Raw genomic sequence first — 21,686 nt, 5'->3', positions numbered from 1 at the left:
CCCTTAGTGACATCAAAAACTTAGATTGTCATGTTGTAGATCTCAGTGAAACAGGTTTCTCCCTCTCTAAAATGTGGCATATCCAGAAAAAAACTTAGAGATAGCATAATAAAAAGTGGAGTTTTTTTTTTTTTTTAAAGGGGGTGTGTGAAATTGCTCCAAATTTAAAACATTTGTAGAAAAAAAATGTTGGAGGAGAAAGAGATAAGAGCTTTGCCTATCTCAGCCTCCCTCTCCACCCTAATGGTGTTTTACTGAGTCTGCTTTGCCTGTCAAAGCTTTGTTTCCAGAATTACTGACTATAATGGCAGTACATTTGAGATTTTGATTAGCAGGGTAATGAAGACAAGGGGTTCCAGTGAACGAACCTCAACAGAAGTGATTAGACTGTTGTGTGTTTGCTAATGGTGCTAGTGAGCAAAGTTTATTCAAACTTGAAAAGTGAAGCGGGACAGGACTGAAAGGCTCTTTCAAATAGACCTGGAAACCATCTTATAATTGCAATGGTCTGTTTTCCTTAACTCTCTGCCTCAAGAAACTTCCAACTCTGATCATGAGAACCATGATTTTATTTTTTGAAACAAGCAATCTCCAGCTGATACTGATCATATCAGGGCATGAAGAAGGGAAGCTCTCATTTCTTAACATAGGAACAGGCCTGCAAATGCTCCTGCCAGATAGACACAGGAAAAGAGAGGGAAAGGAAGAGTCAAGCAAAGAAAAGCAAGAAATTCCTTTGAATTCATCATTTATTTTATTTTATATCTGCTCTTTTAATCCATTAGTGTACTCCAAGCTACGTATGTATAGTAGAAGCTTAAGCGTGCATCATAGTTTGTGCAAAGCTGTGATATTGGAGTCCATGGCTACTGTTCATATGAGAGAATTCTTAGAATGGACCTCTGCCAGAATTCTGCAGAAAAGGGCACATTGGAAATGTCATATTTTCTACACCCCCCCCCATGCGTGCGGTCAAAAGTGCTTCTTGGATTAAGAAAGTGTCCCCTTTGCTACACATCTCCCTCCTGCCCGGATAAAGGTGAAAAGATGGCAAAATATAGTCCAGAACCCACACAAAGACAGAATAAGTGAATGTTATCAATGGGGCTCTTGCTAATTCAATCTGGGTGACAAATTGAGATAATTTAAACAAAGAAAAATGTATTTGGAAGTTAGAAGATTAACATCAATGTGTGCAAAAAGATGTGAAAAAAATCAGTCAAGTACATAGATTTTATATTCTTTTGGACTTAACGAGTTATTCAGAACCCTAAACAAACAATTCTAGTTAGGTGACATATTCTGAAACAATACAAATGATCTTTGTACATTTATTGGCTTTAGCATGCAACATAACTAATTTGTTTAGGATTAATACCAACACTTCACTGAATTTATAGATGTAAGTGTCCTGTTCTACATTTAATGCTATTTGATGTTTTCTTATGCTGGGTGTCATTTACAACATTTGCTCTTATACTATTATGATTAGTTATAAAAGCCCATTTTAGCATTAATATTAAACAAATATAGAAGTTTCTAAAATCAAATGGATTTAGGAAATTGTAACATGAATTTACTGTAATCTTAGTTTTCTCCATGTGCAGGTATCTGAGCTTAATAAAGTCGCATACTGCCCATACATACTTGGTTATAACAATACGTTAACCAATTCTTGTTTCTGAACAATTTGGATCAATTTTCATTGGAACAATAGCATTTGAACAGTTTAACACCAACCACTTTCATTTTTTAGTTCCCTCTAAAAATCCTTGTGAGTAAAATTGTTATAGAGGCTGAAAATTATGTTAATGCCAATGTGTCTTTTCAGTGCAAACCAGCCCTCCTGTATGAGACACTGAGCTAGGTAGGTTGAAGGGCAGCCTTCACCAATTGTTATTTCTGTCAGCAAAATGACTCTCTATTGAAATGGAAGACAATATCTTGCAAATAAATGTGTTCTGCATGTAGTTGGTTAACACCAAAAAGACTAACTGCATCAACAGATTTCTCAACAGTTGAAAACTGCTAACAGACATGCACTTCAACAGAAATTTGTATTGGAGATTTATAAAACAATGAATTCAAACGCTTTATCGAGTCTGCACTATACGGTTGTGGCACTAATAACTGATTACTTTTTCTATCAGTAATTCACCACTGCTGTAGCAGGATCAACAGTGGTAGCAAAGGTGGAGGCTGAGAGCAGAGAAGGTTCAGACATTTTCACTGCCCTCTCGGATTGATTTACACAGTTATGTTTAAAAGAGTACACCATCACTTTACAATATTGAGTGCAGGAAGTGAAGGATCTAACTGAACTGTTCAGAGAACATGGAGAAATTCCAGGTTAATGGAATACAATTACCTAAGTTTGATTCTATCCAAATACCATGGTCATACTCCTTGCTTCTTGTAAAAAAACACTGCGGCAACTTTAGCTGGGTATAAAATGTTCAAGACCCCACTTTACATTTCATCAAGACTGCACCTTCAGCAGCTTGGTGCTGCACAAAGGAAAAAGAGGCACTGAGATATGTCTACACAGCAATTAAACATCCACGGCTGGCCAAGATCAGCAGACTCAGGCTCACAGGGCTTGGGTTGTGAGGCTGTAAAATTGCTGTGTAGACATTTGGGCTTGGGCTGAAGCCCAAGCTCTGAGACCCTGTGAGGGAGGATCCCAAACATTTACACAGCAACTTTTAGCCCTGGCCAGAGTTCTGCAAGCCAAAGTCAGCTGACCCACTCCCACCACAGGTCTTTTATTCTAATGTAGAAGTACGCTGAGAGTCTCTCACCTCAGTGCTGACAAAATGATTAGCTTTACAGATCTGATTACAGCACAAAGTTGATACTACCAGTCTTTTCCAGCAAATGAATGTCCTGCAGAAAGTCAAAACAACTTCATCCATCATTTGCACTGAAAGGCTAATTTAAGCATCTATGAAAAAAACATGACGAAGGAAATATATATAGTTGGCTGCTGACTTCTACAAATATTTAGATATGTAGGGATGGTTGGAGAATATCAGATAAGAACCTATGACTGACTAGGGAAACGAATGGCAGTTTTTTCAGTATTTCCTACCTATTTCTTGCTACTTCATCTCCTCAGCCAGTCTGCTATGTTGAAATACTTTTAAACACAAGTATTGTTTGTCCTTTTCATTCCGTGTAAAGCCTAAACTTGCAGTAAAAGCACTATTCCCACAGCAGAATATTTTATTCCCACATGAAAGGCTCTAGTTTAAAATGTCAGTGTGTGCACCGCACCCTTCTGTTGAAAGGAATCCAGAAGAGATTTTAGCCATTTGGATGAAGTTGCACATTTCAAACAGCTATGTGGATTTCACCTTTTTACCCACATGGGATTACAGGTCAACTACACGTGCACAACATAGTTTTCTACTACACAGAGATGGCACTATTTCATTTATGGGGAATGAGTGTCAAACTTGATCAACACAGTTCACATCCTTTCTGATACATCTGATGCCAAAGAAACAGCTACTTCTATATCTTCTGGTGCCACTGACACTGTAGAACACATTAAACTCCATGATGGTTCAAGCAGTGACTCACAGATAAAGTGAGTACTGTCAATTTTGCTTTTTCCATCCACACCAAAACACTACACTAAAGAACAGTTGGAAGAGGGCAATAAATGCTACCAGAATTCAATTAAAACTCTTAAACTGCATAACTGCACAGATACTGTAACACTCTCTGAAAGCAACACCTCAGAACCCCACATTCACCAGTCATATAATATGTTCTGTACAAAGTATACTTTGTGTATCATTTTAAAAGCTTTGATCAGCTAAATAATATCTTGCTGGATTGCATGTGCTACCATAGCATGTGAGGTTGTAAAATAATGTTGTCTGTGCTACTAAAACACGTTGTAAGGTGGAAAACACTCACAAACCATATTTTCAGGTACAACAATTAAATGGTCAGACATGCTAATGGCCTATCAAGGGAAATCCACTCTCCCAAACGTCTCTGGAGACTTCACAGAGAAAGCACGTACACAATGAACCTTGCTTGACCAATTGGGAATGACCCCCCCACATCATATGCCTAAATCTTTCCCAAGCTGGAAGAAACCATAATAGAAGGGGAGTGACATCACTAGTCTTCTCTCTCACAGCTCAACACCTGAAGAAACACCTCTGGAAGACAAAGTACTTTTGAATGGGGGAGGGGAGGACCCAGACTGCAAGGCAGAGGTAGCCTATGTAACAAGGAGCTGTAAGCCTGCTCATCAGACAGGGTGAGATACTGCTAATACAAATCCTGTTCAGTATCTTTGAATTTAGACTGCAGCCTTATTTTTATTTCTGTGGTAATTATTTCTGGTCTCTTTACCCTTATAACTTATCACCTACATCTATTTTTCCTGTATTTAATAAATCTGTTTTATAAATTTTACCTAAAAGTGTTTCTTTGTTGAAGTGTTTGAGGAATCTTAGCTCTGTTAATAAAAGCTGGTGTATGCCTTTCCCACATCAAGGGAGGAACGGACTAATTAATAAGCTTGTACTGTACAGAGCTTTGTTCAGTGCAAGTCAGCATACTCCTGGAGGGTAAAGCTGGAGAGCTGGTGCAAACTGGCTGAAGCCTAGATCCATGGTTGGGTTGGGAGTGGCTAGAGCATTCCTGTAACCTAGTTGGGTATGACTCCCTGCCTGTAAATGTCTGTGTAAGCACAGTACCTACAGGTTTGTGGCTTGATATCTGCATCACAGGGCGAGAGGGAGCCCGAAGGCTCAGTGGCAATCCAGTCTCAGGCTGCATCCCAGGGTATCCCGATACCATAAGAGGCACAAGGATGAGTCAGGCTTGTTAACTATGTTTGTTGAAGATTATACCCATTAAAAAAAAATCCTTCACCTTTCCATGTATGTTAGATCCCCCAAAGTTGTATCAACATCTAAAAGGGAAAATACTTATTTCATAATTTATATAGCGATACCTTCATTTTAATTATTCAAAACACTAAATGTGCAAATCTATGATGACGCCTGAAGTCCTTCATTCTGCATCCTCCCAATTACAAAATCCTCACTGTGGAAACCACCCTATAGCCAATCAACACTTTTCAATGCTTTCACTATAAATAAAAATCACACTATAGGCATATAGCTATACTGAGCCCAATTCCACTGATTTCAAGAGGATTTGGATTGAGCCATATACTAATTATGTGGTTAGAAGTAGACTGTTCAGAAGAGTTACGCCTCATACTATTTTTGAGATGTTTACCCATCAAAATCTATTTTGTCTGCAAAAGCCTGCTCTTTGGACTTTACCAAAATTCAATGCAAGCCATTTTATTTCTAAGCAATAAATACCAGAAACAGTAAAGCTTTGTTAATTTGCTCTAGTGTCTGGGAGACCCACAGAATTTTGTTCATTAGCAACTGAGTCAACAATCAATAAGCAAAGAGAATGAATCAAAGCGTGCTTTGTTCATGTATTCTGTCAACTATCATTTAGTTTTAGTTCAATAATAATTCACCCTCTACCAGTAAAACTAATTTGTAAAATGATGAAATCTTGATATGAAAATTAAATGCATCTGTTAAGTCTGTGCAGGAAAGTGGGAAAAGACCACCAATAGTTTGTGCAGATTATAAAGTACACAGTTTAGTTAAGCGCTGCTGTATTGAATTTTGAAGGAAACACTAATTTTTAAAAGCACTACAGAATAAATTGAATTTTGTATTTAATCTTGGTTTAGTTAAAGCTTCTAAATCCTAATTTGACCACAGGGATAGTACAGTTTGATATAATTTTCTTTAATGAGGTAGGCAATGATTACTAGCGACAAGTGCCTGAGAGATTAATTAAAGCTTGCTTTCATGACAGGGACATGGTTTCCTGTAATGAGATTAAAACTGATTTTTCAATCATAAAAATACACTATTTTCAAATAATTGCTAAAATAATTCCCATACTTTTATATTTGGATAGAATTAAATAGCAATCATTTAAAGGATTTAATAATGTAAATAAATACTACTTAGATGCTGCAATAAAAATGTAAACCTATAAATGCTGCTAAGTGATTAAATTTGCCCCACCTTCTAAAATGACAATTCAAATCCCACCAGGATTGATAGTGACTGAAAGTTGCTACCAGATACCACCTGAGTTAAGTGGCCTATGTGAAATGAGTTGCTGCTGGTCTCACTTCAATTCCTAGAAGCCATCACAAAATACACATTACCACAACAAACATTGTTAGTTTAAGCAGAGTTCAAGGATTGAACTGACCTGGATACTGAATACTTTTTTACTTGAGGAAGGAATCCTTCCAGGTCAGCACTGAGACACATTGAGGCAGATGTAAGGACTCTTGCATTGCCTTTCCTGTATTTTTTCCAGTGGCAGAGGACCTCGTTTTCCAAGACTATCTATCTGGCATGATCTGTGAGCATTACATGCAGTACTGCTAGTTTAATGGTCAACCTGTCCTGAGGTCAATCGGTTAGTTTCCTGGACTTTTGTTCCATCTATTCAATTATGATTGAGTAAGGTATGTCCTTTTGCCCTTGAGTGGAAGGACTGAAACCAGGGGTCTCCAAAGAAGGACTAAAACAAAAAAATAAAAAGAGTCCTCTAGGTACAGAGAGGACTTAAGGGTGAAGAACTATATGAACGGTTGAGAATTAACTCCTAGGAAGTAAATAGCTACTTTATTTCTTTCTAACGGCAGCAGCTTTGAGAGTACACCAGAATTGTCTTTACTTCTAATTTTCTGGCTTGAATCTCCATCTTAATTTAAATATGTTCAAAGAAAAAAAAAAAAACAGGTTTAAACAGGCTGAAGAATACCTGAAGTTAGCAAACAATTATTGTAACTGCTTAGACAATGGAGATAATTAATGTACAGCTGAAGCTCATTAATGGCGACTTAATAGTGGTACTCTGGATAAAGGTTTCAGTAACATTTTTCTTGCTCACTGGACATTAAAAAACAAACAATTACAGACACTGAAAATAAGTATCCTGTCTGTCACAGCATATGTTCTTCTACTGAGAGGTGTATGCCCACAACTGATACATTGTAGTCCTTTACAGTACTTAGATTAGTGTAAACTGCCCCCTCAGAAATTCACTTTACTGAAATATTTAGGTACAATGAACATACTTATTTACAAAGAGTGAAAAGAAAACGAAATTTTTAACTTTCCATTTTAATTGAATACGTTGACAGAGTTTTGTATTTTTGTTGAAACATTACTTTAACGTATAGATAGATCTAGCATGACTTTGAAGTATAAAGAGTAAGTCAGACACTTTTAATTACTCCCACTCTATTCACCAGGGCTGATTGCTCCAATGTAATCAATAAATCAATCATTTCTTGAAGTATTTCAGTTCCCAGCCTTAGCATTCGTCTCCATTTGCATTAATTTTCTCCCTTCAGAATAGGTAACAATTCACCATTTTCCTTTAGTTCCTGTAAAGAAATTATAGAATAGTAACTCTGTGCATATATATTTTGCAATTATCTCTGACATCAATTCAATAGGGATGATTTACAGACAAGAAAATAAACCTGTCCACTACTCAGGAGGAGATGGACTAGACAACCCACTAGAGGTCCTTCTTAACCACAAGTAATTAATTTTTGTAATTCTGTGTTTAAACCAAGTTTTAGAGGATACAAGACACCCTACATGCTCCACAAAAGAAAGTAAAACTATCAGCATCCATCAGTAGAATCTGTTAAAATGTGAGACAGTGAGATTGGTATAAATTATAATTTAGGAGTACATTTATTCCCTACTCTGGTTAGTTAAATTTAGTTCAAATTGTAAATCATTAAGTTCGGTTCAGCAAATGTAAAATGTTCTGTTTTTCTTAGGATGTATACAGAAAAAAATCTACAAGCAGAATATTCTTGAATATTCAGTCATTTTAGAACGTCTTCAAATTACTGTATTCATGTGTCAATAGAATGTCAATAGAATGCATCACTAATGTGAGCTCTCAGTAACGTATAGTCCAATACAGCTGACTTTTTTTTTTTATTTTTCAAAAATTACTGGAGAGTAGAACACAATCCCATTTCTTCAATGCCCAAAAATATACTTATTCATAAATATATGAGTTATCAGGTGTATCACAATTTTGGGTTAAATAAATAAAATTTAAAAAATCATCTATATAATTTAAGTAACATCAGCTTCTTTTAACAGCTAAATGAGATGTATTGATTATATCTTCCCAGGAGCTACAATGCGTATGGAATTAGCTATAAAACATTCAGACAAGAATAAACTCAGGAGCATTAGGGGTTTAGAAGACTGTGCCTGCTCTGTTACAAAAATCAAGAACCACTGTAACAAATGCAGATCTATTTTTGTTGCTTCAGGGTCTGTTCAAAATACTACAATAAACCTTACATTTTTTTCAGGAATGAGAGTTTGCTAGGAAAAATGTCTCACCACCTTATTTGAGAACAGCACTGTGAAAAGTAAAACTAAAAGCAAATGAAACCTGTAAAAATGCACCCACAGGGTAAAAATGATCTTTACAGTAAAGGTAGCTGACTGCTGTCAAGAAAATACATTTCATTGCTATATTAGAGTATGAGCGCATGCTGGAGATTTAAAAGCTCCTTTTAACCATATGTTGAAATAATGATGGTTGGTTTTACTGTGACTAAGTCATTCCATTTCAAAATCTAAGGCCATTACACAGGATCTGATATATTGTGCAGTTAGAAAATATTTTTAGAAGTCCATACTAGAACAGTCAATTTATATTTTAAACAGGAGTCCTCCCCTGCCTTACCTTAACAATATCCAATCCTCCAATAAGTTCACCTTTCACGTATAACTGAGGGTACGTTGGCCAGTTTGAATATGTTTTTAATCCTTGCCACACCTAAGGAAAATAATCTTAACTTTAAGGCTCTTCACAGAAGCTTTAGTAGCATAGTAGACAGAACAGTGAAATCTATGGGGGGAGGGGACGAGAATAAGACTCGGACTTACCTCTTCGTCCTCTAATATGTCAAATGTCTCATAATCAACACTATAAAGAAAGATCAAAATGACTTATGCATTTTTTGCAACATAATACTCACAAAAACAACTAATTTATTTGTTTTCACACTACCAACTAGCCACCAGCCAGAATATATGAGGTTCACATAAGTTCTTTATTTATAGTCTCTAAGCAAGAGACTGCAGAAAAAAGTTATTAACCTTTCATAACTGTTGTTCTTCAAGATGTGTTACTCATGTCTATTCCATGTTAGTTGTGTTCATGCTACATGCACTGTTGCAGGAGATTTGTCCCTTAGTGGTATCCGTTGGGCTAGCTCCAACCCCCTATGGAGTCACAGGCTTATGCACCAGTATAAGGGTAGTCACCGGCCCCACACCCTCTCAGATCCTTCTTGCTAGTAACTCCAACAGAGGGGTAGGAAGGTGGGTCATGGAATGGACATGAGCAACACACATCAAAGAACATCAGTTATGAAACGTTAGTTACTGTTTTTTCTTCTTCGAGTGCTTGCTCATGTCCATTTCACGCTAGGTGACTCACAAGCAGTAGCCGAGGAGGTGAGCTCAGAGTTCATGGTCATGCTGACTGCAACACTGCTCTTCTGAAACTGGTATCGTCTCAGGCCTGTTGTGTGATGACGTAGTGGGACACGAAGGTATGCACTGACTACCTGCACAAGAAATGCCACTGACAAACCCTGGGGTCTTGTGGAACAAGTGGTCATGATGGCTGAAGGTGAGATGTTGGCCTGCTTCTAGCAAGCCCAAATACAGGCACTTATCCAGGATGATATTCTTTGAGTTGACAAAGGTAGCCCACTCATCCTTTGCACTATTGCTATAAAGAGTTGCATGGATTTGTGGAAGGGCTTTGTTCTCTCACCATAAAAGGTGAGGGCTCACCTAACGTCCAACATATAAAGCTGTCGTTCCTCGGAGCTCTTGTGAGGTTTTGGGAAGAAGACAGGTAGGAAAATGACCTTGTTATGAAAATGTGATACCACCTTTGGCAGGAAGGTCAGATGGGGGCGCAGTTGGACCTTGTCTTTGAAGAATACCATATAAGGCTGTTCTAACATAAAAGGTCCTTGATCTCAGAGACCCTTCTGGCTGAGGTGATCACCACCAGGAAGGCAACCTTCCAGGAGAGAAGTAGCAGGGATCCTGTTGCTAACATGTCGAAGGGGGAGCCCGTAAGCTTTGACAGGATCAGGTTTAAGTCCCCTGGGGGGGAGAGGAGAGGGGTCGGTTCGCAAACCTGAGGCTAGAGTCTTTTCAACCCCCATGAGAAATTGTTCTGTCATTTTGTAGGAGAACACTGATCTGCCATTCACTGTGGGGGGAGGGGGAGAAAGGGAGGGTGTTGTTGAAGAGGGAAGCAGTGCTGCATAAATCCAAGGACCCTGTTACATAAATGGGGGGACCCTGGTGCATAACTTAGGTGTAATGCGCTCTATGGGGTGTTGATGCCAAGTTGCAGGGGCTTGGGAGAGCAGCACTGCTGATTTTTTTCCCTCTAATCTGGCCTCTGTACACAAACAGCAAGTCCCACAACCTGAACACAGACTCTCAGTTGGCACAAGAGTTAGCAACAGGAAGCAAGCTGAGAACCGGAAGGAGGTCAGATCTGATTTGAAAACCCACTTCTCCTTGAGGTGCTGGGTGTTAAGAACACAGCTCATTACATGTTGATTTGATTATTTTTAAGTGGACAGTGTCCCATTAGAAAGGCAGAGAGGGCTGCCAAATATACCTTAACAGAAAAGAATGCCAGACTCTGTTGTTTTAGATGGAACAAACAGTCCAAGATAGACTGAAGAGAAAATACAGAGATGGAGAGAGAGCATGTTCGGAGGCCCATCAAGGGAAACGTTTCCACTTGGCCAAGGAGGTACCGCCATATACTTCATGAAAACTTGCAGGGCTGCCGATAGGCCGAAGAGGAGGGCAGTGAATTGGAAGTGGCGATGAGCCACTATAAACCTGAGAAATCTTCTGTGGTCATGGAAGATAGAAATGTAAAAGTATGCATCTTTTAAGTCAAGGGTGGCGTACTAGTCACCTGGGTCCAGGGAGGGAATGATAGAGGCCAGAGAGACCATGCGGAACCTTCAGCTTCTTGAGATATCTGTTGAGGCGACACAGGTCCAAGATGGGCTGGAGCCCCCCCTTTGGGATTAGGAAATAACAGGAATAAAACCCCTCTCCCCCTACCCCCACAAGTCTTGAGGCACTTTCTCCACAGCTCCCATACATAGGAAGGATTGCACCTCTTGGACAAGGAATTGCTCGTGAGAAGGGTCCTTGAAGAGGGACGGGGGTCAGAAGGAGGTGTGGATAAAAAATGAAGGGTATATCCAACTGTCACTGTACTCAGGACCCAACTGTCCGATGTTATGGATGCCCAAGCTAGGCTGAGGAGCAACAGATGGTCCAGAAATGAAAGAGAGGGGAATATGGTGACTGGTGCAGTGCTTTCAGGTGCATCTTCAAAAGGCCTGCTTGGGCCCATCAGAATATTTCTGAGACACCAACTGGGAGGCTGAGGTGGACAGGAGTGGTTAATGCTGTTTATAACCTCTGGCTTTTCTTTTGTAGGTTTTCTGTCTTGGAGGCGCCTGGGGCTTCAAGTGCTTTCTGGAAGCAGACAGATCATATAGGTTTAAGGATTGCAGAGTGGCCCTTGAGCTCATGAAGTCTTGTATCCATCTGCTCCAAGAAAAGGGAGGAGCCTTCAAATGGGAGGTTGACCTTGTGGGAAAGGCCAAAGGGCTGGAGCCAGGAACAGTGCCTCACGGGTCCGGGGAGACCATTGTCCTGGCTGCTGAGTCAGCAGCATCCAAAGCTGCCTGGACAGAGAGGTCCTGGCCACGTTCTTACCCTCTTCTAAGAGAGCCATGAACTCCTGTCTTGACTCTTGGGTCAGGGAATCTTTGAATTTATTCAGGGAGTCCCAAAGATTAAAACTGTATCTCCTCAGCAAAGCTTGCTGATTGGAGATACACAGTTAAAGACTACCGTTGGAATAAACCTTTCTTCCAAAAAGGTCATTTATTAGCATCTTTTTGTTTCAGGGTAGCATTCAACTGGCCCTGCCTGTCTCTTTCGTTCACTGCAGACACCACCTGGGGGGACCCCGAAGGAGGGGGAGTTTCAAGTACAGGTAATCAAACCCACTTGCCAGCACATAATACTTCTCTGCCGTCTTCACCACAGGGCCTTGACTGGTCCCATCACTGCCTCATTGATGAGCAGGGACCACCTTAAATGGAGCTGCTGCACCCAGGATATCAATAAGGCTGTGCAATGTCTCTTTGAGCTCCCCAATCCCCGGGCTAGGTTTGAAGTGACCCACTTCAGAAGGTCCTGATGGGCACTGAAATCATCCTGTAGGCTGCTGGGACCCACAACGGCCTCATCTGGGGAGGACGAGGCAGTGGCTTGGACCAGAGGAGAAGCTCCTTCTTCTGCCTCAACTCTGTCCATTGGAGGTGTCTCCCGGACTTTGATACCAGGATCGGTACCAGGAGTTGGGGTCTGATGCTGAGCAGGAAGGAGTGGTATCCCATCTCTTGGAGACCACCGAGTAGGAGTGGGAGAAGGACTAGGTACAGCGGGAAACCCCCAGGAGTTCCAATAGGGCAACTGCATCAGCCAGTGACTTGCTGGCTAAGTCCTCACCAGAGGACGGGCACTGAAGTTCGGTGGAGCACAGACTAGGTGCCGATGGTGGGCTTTTGGTGATACATAGACTTCCCCTTCAGACTCCAAAAAAGGATTCCTCTCTTGGTGACCACGCAGAGCAATACCCACTCCCACCTCCATATGGTACCAGAGTTCCAGGGACCAGTGATGTGCCAGGGACAGAAATACTAGGATCATATGAGGCTTGCCCCTGGATTGTGCAGGGCACCTTCCCAGCACTAGGTCCCCTGACGTACCCTACTTGATGCTGCTTCCAGACACCAGAGCTAGTATGTGTCCTATTGAAATTGGTGGGACCAGAAGACAGAGAAGGTCCCTCGCTACCTGAAAAGCCTCCGGGGTTGATGACACCAGTCCATCCTCTGGTATCATGGTGGCTTCCAGCTATTGGCAGAGGGTCCCTCACCAAACTCAACACGCTTGGCAGAATCGATACTGCCGACGCGGGTCCAGGGGTAGAAGAGCGGCCCGGCACGGATCTTACTCCTTCCCCTCGCTTGTCTCTCTTCTGTAGCAGTAAGCTCCCTCTGTCAGTGCGCTGCTTCTTCCTGAGCATCGGGGATGGAGAATGGTGCTGGGAAAAGCTCAGTGCTGGGGGCGTGCTTCGCACTGACACTGAAATACTCAGCACCAAATCGGAGCAGCTCGACTCAGAGGTCTGAGGGGGGCCTCCAGGAGGAGAACCTTTAGCCTGATGTCCTGATCCTATTCAGTTTGGGGTCTGAAGTCCCTGCAAATTTTGCACTTGTCCTTTATATGAGTTTCCCCCAAGCACTTTAAGCAACTGGTGTGCAGGTCTCTCATGGGCATAGGTTTGCCACAGGAGGCACAAGGCTTTCAGCTTGGGAACCAGGGCATGCCCGGCCATGGGGCGAAAAGTCCCTTGACAATAGGAACTATACACTAACACAACTTGCAAAACCTATATACACCAAGTTATTAACACTATGAATGAAGAAAGAGTCCGAAGCCACTGAGAAGAAGCCTTGCCAGAGCAAGAAGGGTCATTCCAGCAAGCGTCACAGGCACATAAGAGGGTGCTAGAACCGGCCCAACAGATACCACTAAGGGAAAATTCTCTGGCAATAGCGTACATAGCACGCGCACATCTAACACGGAATGGACATGAGCAAACACTCCAAGAAGGAAGTCAGCTACTTAAGCAAGAGATAAATGACAACTGGTAATTAGCCATTAAGTACTCCAAGTGAAACACTACTTACGTTAGGGATAACATCTTTTTTAGCATATACATCAAAATCATAAGTTAGTATAGACCAAAAAATATCCAATTTCATTAAAAGACTACTTGCGTTGACCATGTAGAGTGACATGTTACACAAGAAAAACTGAGTATCTGCATTAAGTGTGTAAAACAACTGTGATATTCAAGATCATTCAGTTCCTCAGTACAGTGCTTAAGAACAGAGGAAGTTTTAGACACCAAAATAAATTGTATTATAGACATGAAAGTCAAAGTTACTGATCCATTATGGTATACTTATTTTGTTAATAATTTCTTGCACTCTGATTAGAGTTATTTCATAAACACCAGACAGTAGGCAAATTCTTGTGCTCTGACTGGCTGAGGGTATTGACACAGGCAGGGATTTGCATCATTATGAGATGTTTCTGACCTGTACAAATCTCCATTCTCTGACTGGCTACTGCTTTCACAGTTGATTTACAGGTCCATAAATATAGTTGTCTTGATTACTTCTGCTCAGTCACACATTTAACCAGAGAAATAAGACAATTTAATTTTTTTAAAATGGGATTATTCAAGGGGAGAAGCTGCTATGTAATTCTCAAGGTACAAGAAGGAGCTGTAGAGGTACATGGGAAATCAGGCAGTAAGTGTGGCAAGACACTCAGAATTTGAGGCAGCCATATTTATAGTGCGCAAAAGGGAATTCTAGAAGAAATAACTAATCACAGTGAAAGGATTTTTGTAGTCAACAACCAGAGTGAAAAGAGGAGAGGATGAGAAGGGTATTCACAGTGCTTGGTGTTAGTTAGCCTAGCTACCACCATGTTACGTAGTTACTTTTCATTGTTTAATTTGAAAATAATATAACATATACTTACTGCATTTCATTTAGTAGTCAAGTAAATATAAGTAAGAACAGAAGATCCATTTTATTATAGTTATTAAGTGCTGGCTGTTTTTCCACCTCTACAGTGATTATTGAGCTAAACAGCCAGCAATAATTACGGATTTGAATTAACTAGCAGTTGTTTGCACTACACAGTGTCTCACGCAGAACAAGAGAGTTACATCTCTAGCAATAATCAGGAGTAATTCACTAATATGATTAGACAGTGAACTAGACAGTTTAACAGACCTTTGAGTTGTTTTGTACTTAACCTGCCTCCCATGTTCCAGCAATCATCCCTGGCAGATGTTAATCTTATACTAAATGTGCAGTGAACTCAATCACCACACCAGGCATTTCCCTCCTGCCCTTTTCTCTTTCCACTAATGCCTTCTATTTTTAGGGCTATAATAAGATGTTTCCTGTAAAAGTTTATAAATACATTTTTAGGCGAGGGGAAAAAAGCCAGTCTCCCATTAGAATGATTCAATTTACTATCGCTACCTGGTGTTTTTCCACCCTGTAAGTTTACTTATAAACACTGCACTTTTATTAATTACAAAGCTGTTGTTTTAAATAAAACCTACATACCCAGTGCTGTTTAGGATTTCTATAATTTGCTTGCTGAATCCACATTTTGCCATCTAAAATGAGAGAAAGGCTTATTAGACTACAACACTATTTTTTCTAGTTGGGTGAAGTTTTAAAATTCTTAACCCAAGAAAATTCCAGCTTCCAGATTTTCATAATCACAAGACAATTAATTAATAAATATTTTATTGCTAATAAATAATCCTCCTTGATGTACACACTCTGCTGTTCTCCTTCGACATCCATCTTTTAACAGCTACTTTACATTTTCACTGCTAAGTTTAACTTTGCAGAGCAATTTGTCTCTATCTTGTGAAGTGAATGGAAAACACTGAGAATCATCTTCCCCATTTCTTCTGTTCTGAGAGCAGGTATTAGGACAGGTTTCCATAGAGAAGCGATTTTCCACATTCATCCATATTGGTCTTGAAAACTGGTTACAGCTAGAATACAGGTTATTTCTTAGGAGTATTCAAAGAGAGCCAAAGCTAAGAAGTAGCCCAAGAAGCACACTATTTCTGAATCCACTCATTTCAAAAAATCTTATTTCTAACCAAATATAAAAAAAGAAGCTTATTATTCCCATTAATTTTTCCCTTTACCCATCACCTGTCCATTTTGCAAGACAGGTAGCAGCTTCCTGTGCTGACCTGGTAAATTCTGCATCTGCACAGAGACTCAGTCTCATTCTGAAAGCGTGGCCATAATTATCTATTTTAGCTTTTCACCATATGGGTAGTGTGAGAAGGTGGAGTATCTATTCTGCTCTGACCAGAATCTACACACAGTATTTAGTCCAGACTACCTGCCTCCACTTGCAGATCTGACTTTTTGGCAGTTCACATACCAATCCCCCTCCCTCTCCTTTCGCGCCCGCCCCCCCCCAAAATTAAACTTTAGGCTATGGACCCTCTTTAAAATTGGCTGTTTTTAAGACTACAATGAGTTAGCATCCCCATTCAGAATCCAAAATTTGCTAACATGAATCAGCAGAAGTGCCCTGCACCCTGTAACAAGTAATATGGAAATAGAGCTCAGGGAACAAAGAAGAAATTAAATGGAAAGAGGGAATCATACATAGAAGAGTCTAGCTCCCCACCTGAGAGAGAACTCCTGCTGCACATATATGTCCTCAAAGCTACTGTATAAACATTTCATGAAATCTGATGACTAAGCGGGAGAGGCGGGAGTATCCATCATTCCAAACGAAAGTTTACATTTATTTTCACCCATACTGCTGCACCTGCCTTGTTCACACAGAAAACAATTTATCCCTTGGCCAATTTATGTATGTGACACACTGAGAAACAAGCTGACCTTTTGATTTAGTCATTTATTACCATTTCAATCCTAATTATTAGCACTTGTCTGTCTTTAGTCATCACATTTATTTTAGTCTGTGGGATAAAAAATGGCAGTTCAGAGAGACACTATCCCACACATGTAAAAACGAAACAAGAGATAGTTTATGGTATGTGGTGCAATAGGTTAGCCTTAAAGTCATCCAGCATCTTTTTTCAGATATGCTGAAAATTTAGATAACCAAAGCAAAGAAACTAAAATGGATAGGATAGGACACCAACTCAATTGGTCATGAAGGGGAATGCCAAAAAAAATGTCTAGGATCAACATGACAGGTAATAATTGAAGGGCAGGCCTCAACTGTGAGAGTATGATTACATAAACAGCAAGAGAGTCTTGGGTTATCTGCTAAACCCCAGATTATCAGCACAGGGATTTCTGAACTTAAACCAAAAGGGGGAGACAAATCAAATACAAAACAGTAGAATTATTCTGATGAATGTAACTAAAGCTTTAGTGTTAAGATTGCATCATCACACCACTGTGCTCCACTGAACTACTGATAACTGTCAGGTAAATTATGGATTGCTTTGTATGGTCTATAAAAGTAACAAGTACAACAGAACTTCCTGATACCACAACAATTTCAGTAGCCAAAAAGATAAGAGGTTTAACGGTCTCCCTTGCTGAAGATATGAGTATCAAAATAAATTACACTGAAACCATTTTTGAGATCTTTACCTGTTTGTTTCCTTTCATAAACAGCATCACAGAAGCTTTGTTTGTCAGAACTTTAAGTCTAAAATGGGGAAAAATAATACAAAACATCTTAGTTCAATTATTAATCAGTATTTTTGAACTACATCTGCAGTAACAAACATATAAGAAAGATAGGAAGCTAGTACTCAGGTTTAGCACATACATTTAAAGCAGTATTATAAATAACTAAATTTATTTATATTCCATTCAATTTAATTCTCTCCCTAAGACACTGTAAATGATGAGATTGCTTTTAAATAAATGATTTATTTTTCCAGATTGAGTTGCAAATACCTAGATGCACCAAACTTAAGGGAAAAATTCCTTACTAAATTGGGAGATGTTTTAATACAATATCCAGATATCTGTATCTAATCATAGATATAGAGAGACAACGTTGGTGAGGCAACTTCTGTTGATGAGACACAAGCTTTCGAGTTTACACAATAATGCTCTCTCTTTGAGAGACCTGAAAAAGAGCTCTGTGTAAGCTTGAAAGCTTGTCTCTCTCATCAACAGAAGTTGGCCCAATAACAGATATTACCGTCCCCACCTTCTCTCTATAGTAGCCGTGTTGGTCCAAAGATATAACTCACTGCAGTCACAGATATGTAATCTATACATATTTCAAATGCAGAAACAAGCTATTAGTGGTTCAAGATCTTCTCATACATCTTTAGATAAAGTCTTTATTAGTATTCTATGAAAAGTTGATTGACATCCATTAGTCAAACTCATTTCAGTTGAGATGGTATTTTAATATTTTTGGTTGCTTGCTACTAAGTATTTATTGTTTCATAACACTTTTCCAGGTTCATAACAACCTCTTTTCCCAAATTCTCCATCAGGAATTTTGACGGATCATATACAGAACATTAAAGTCCCACAACATCTGATGAAATAGGGCATCAAGTTTTATGAACTTCCAGGAGAGCTGCCAGGTTGCTGGAAAATATGCTCCATTTTATTTTTTTTAAATTTCCCATTAGGCTTAATTCTTTGTTTGAATGAGTGGACAGTAGGGGCTGTGCAGAGCCAGCTGCAGCTCCCTGACCCTCTAAAGGGATAGAATTTAACTTCAGACAGATTTAGCAAAGAGAAAGAGTAGCATGGTCAAACAACTAGGTTGCCACTGTTCTGTTGAGTGACTTTCGCTTCTGGGTTGAACACAGAAGTCAATTGGCCAGAGAGTCATGAGAGCAAAATGTGAAACAAGTTTAACTACAGTGCTGTAAAAAATGCTTTGGCTTTCAAGAGAAAACTGGGAAGCTGGAAGACAGCAGTGGAAAGATGAAAATTAAGTAGGGCAACAAGCCCAACTGTTTCAAGGTGAGTGCCATAATGCAAGCAGACACAGATTTGAGTGGCCTGGAAGTTCTAGCCTAGCTCTATGAACAGGAGTTCTATGATTGTCCTGTATAATGAATAGACAATTGACATTGTGCCAACGTTAAAGTATCATCAGAATGGGTGAAGATTTCAAATCCTTGTCTTACAGCTCTCATTATTTCTTTAGTGAGGCATCCACTCGAACCAACCTTAAGTGACTTCATTAAAACATATTTAGATCCCGTATAAGCATTATTTTCAGGGATGGTAGAAGTGACATCTCATATTATGCCCAATGGAGTAAAGAAACTTGTTTTGTTTTTCTTCCTTCGAAGACTAAGCAAAGCAGAAAAAGCATGAACTGGATGGTACAAATTAGAAATTAATTTCTAAGCTTGCAAGTTGGCATGGGGGTGGAAGAAGTCCAGCAAAAGCACCTTTTGCAAAAATAATTCAATTTAAAAAGAAAATGACTCAAAAGATGTACCTCATTATCCAACGCAATCAGTTAGCTCTGCTAGTGGGGATGCCTAACTCAGTAGTATAAACATTAGGTTTCAAATATTTAGTCTTCTTCGAACTAATGGTTCAAATCTCAACAAAGCAGGTTAAGCCCTTCATCCCCAAGATAGTTTGAGTTCCAGGTAGTTTGCTGTATAGGCGTTTGGGAGTTTTTTTTGTTTTGTTTTGTTTTTAAAAGATTAAAAATGAAATGTCTTTTGCTCTGTGAAGATGTTTAAGAACCTATAAGCAAGGGCTTGTCCTTGTATCCCTGAAATATTTCAGTGTTTATTAACCTTCTGCATGACAAAACATAATACTGTTCATTATCATATTATTTTATTATAGTTTCTGTAGTCTACTGAAGTTTATGTTACTGTGTATTTTCCTACCAATATTTTCCCTTGTTACATACACACAGTAGTACAAAATATAGCTCTGATATATTTAACTGCAGAAGAGGCCAAAATGAGTAACTAAAACTCGCAAAAAAACTTATTGCATCATCATATTATTTGAACAGTCTGAGCATTAAGCGCAAAGAGCAAATTAAAAGGTATGCACTCATTTAACTTTTGCATTTTCTGACTTTTATTTAACTGTGCAGCCTAAAGTTTCTTTATTATAGTAGTCTGAATTATATGTTATTTCCCAAGTGTAGTTTACCAGTGGTTCTTTGGCAGTTGGGACCAGACACTTTAGAGCTTTACAGATTCCCAGTGTCACCAGTCTCAGACTACAAGCAGGTATCTATGCTTCAATATTTGCCTTCAGAGAATAGGTGTAATTTGATAATTCAGCCTCCTCTTTTGTTGTCTTAATTGCATGACCCATACAAGATAAGAAAAAAATTACCACTACTTGCTACCTCCTGCTTTATAATAGGAAGATGCTTCACATATTTAGAGTTTATGATTTGTTTGGTTACCCAGCTTGGCTCAGTAGAGCAGCTAAATTTAAACAGAGCATATGCTCAAATGGGAAGACTAAAGAGGCCAGACTAGGTCTGCCTTGGGAGATTAAATACCCACACTGCATCACTAAAAAGCACATAATGTCAACAAAGGAGACAGCAGTTGGAACTGAAGAGTGGGGAGCGAGCCTACATAATTATTCTGTATTGAACCATAGTAATCAAATCTATAGCTAATCAGACTCAAACTTTTTAAAGTCACTTGCAGAGTTACAACATTTTCTACAAAAGGATTTACCCATGTTTCCTTTTTTGTTATTATTCAAGAATGGGGACAGGAAGAAATCTATGTGTGCTATTTTAAATGTAATAAACTTGTAGTCTAAAGGCTTGTCTATGCTAGCGCTTATGCCGGCAAAATTTATGTCGCTCAGTGGGGTGTTTTTTTCACACCTTTTGAGCTACAAAAGTTTTGCCGGCATAAGCGCGCGAGTAGACAAGCCCTAAGTAAAGCCTATCAAAACACTATACCAAATGTTTACTTGTATATATGATCACCCATGTCACTTACAATTGAAGAGGTAATTAAAAGATTCAATTACTTCAAATGAAAGACTACAGCATTACAGTAATTTACCCTTTTAAGTGTTGATATATTTCATGTGAGTCAGAATATGGATGCTGCCTCTAAACAATAACACATTGCTAAAATAAAGATATAATGCATTATACTTGTCCTCTAATTTGTGTGCCTTGGGACAAATTGTGTCCAGTTCTCCAGAAGCCTCCAGTTCCTGAAAAACAGGTGTTCAGATTTAGAAAGAGATGGTTATATAGACACACTTTTAAAAACATGCAAAATATAAGAAAAATGCAGATTTCTCAGTTTCTAACCTTAACAATATCCAGTCCACCTATAAGCTCTCCAGCTACATATAACTGTGGATAAGTAGGCCAATTAGAGTATGTTTTTAGTCCTTGACGTACTTCTTCATCAGAAAAAATATCAAAACTGCTAAACAGAATGTTATGTTTGTTGAGAATCTCCACCATTTGTCTGCTGAAACCTGGATATAAAGAGGACATCAATTAGGAGGTGATTATTTTAAATTATATCTATCTATTTTTAAATAAAATGCTCTCATGGCCCTATGATAATGTATTCAGTTAAAAAGTGCACTACAGATCTTCCAGACAATAACTGCTCACTACAAGGTCCTGGTGTATTTCTTTGTATTACTTGGGAGTATTAACATGATGAAACAAAAAGGCAATGAATAAAAATGGTTTTATTACTTACTGAGGTTTAATAATCGCAGTATCTAGACAGTTCGTATATCTGAAGCCTGCCTGCATAAACAACTGCATTCAGTAACCTTAGGGTACTATGTTCTGGTGGAACATTTTATAGAGTTAAACCTCAAAGAAATCTATTTCCCTAGTTTGTGACTTGTCTAG

The 21,686-nt window shown here is 39.1% G+C and overlaps 1 protein-coding gene across 2 annotated transcripts in view; it reads right to left on the bottom strand.

The window, feature by feature from the left end:
- Positions 1-7,192: 7,192 nt before the first annotated feature.
- Positions 7,193-21,686, bottom strand: part of GLRX3 (glutaredoxin 3) — a 33,977-nt gene continuing 19,483 nt past the window's right edge. For both annotated transcript variants that reach the window (XM_067533364.1, XM_067533365.1), the window contains exons 5-11: positions 21,123-21,295; positions 20,961-21,022; positions 17,468-17,525; positions 15,425-15,477; positions 9,018-9,057; positions 8,815-8,907; positions 7,193-7,474 (exon numbers count right to left, since the gene is read on the bottom strand). In XM_067533364.1, the coding sequence (XP_067389465.1) occupies positions 7,424-7,474; positions 8,815-8,907; positions 9,018-9,057; positions 15,425-15,477; positions 17,468-17,525; positions 20,961-21,022; positions 21,123-21,295 (530 nt within the window). In that variant the 3' untranslated portion in view covers positions 7,193-7,423. The remainder of the gene's footprint in view (positions 7,475-8,814; positions 8,908-9,017; positions 9,058-15,424; positions 15,478-17,467; positions 17,526-20,960; positions 21,023-21,122; positions 21,296-21,686) is intronic.

This window comes from Emydura macquarii, unplaced genomic scaffold, assembly GCF_026122565.2.
Source record: "Emydura macquarii macquarii isolate MOO-44397 ecotype Brisbane River unplaced genomic scaffold, CSIRO-AGI_Emac_v2 contig_3343, whole genome shotgun sequence".
Lineage (NCBI taxonomy): Eukaryota > Metazoa > Chordata > Testudines > Chelidae > Emydura > Emydura macquarii.
This window is presented reverse-complemented; position numbering and strand designations above follow the sequence as displayed.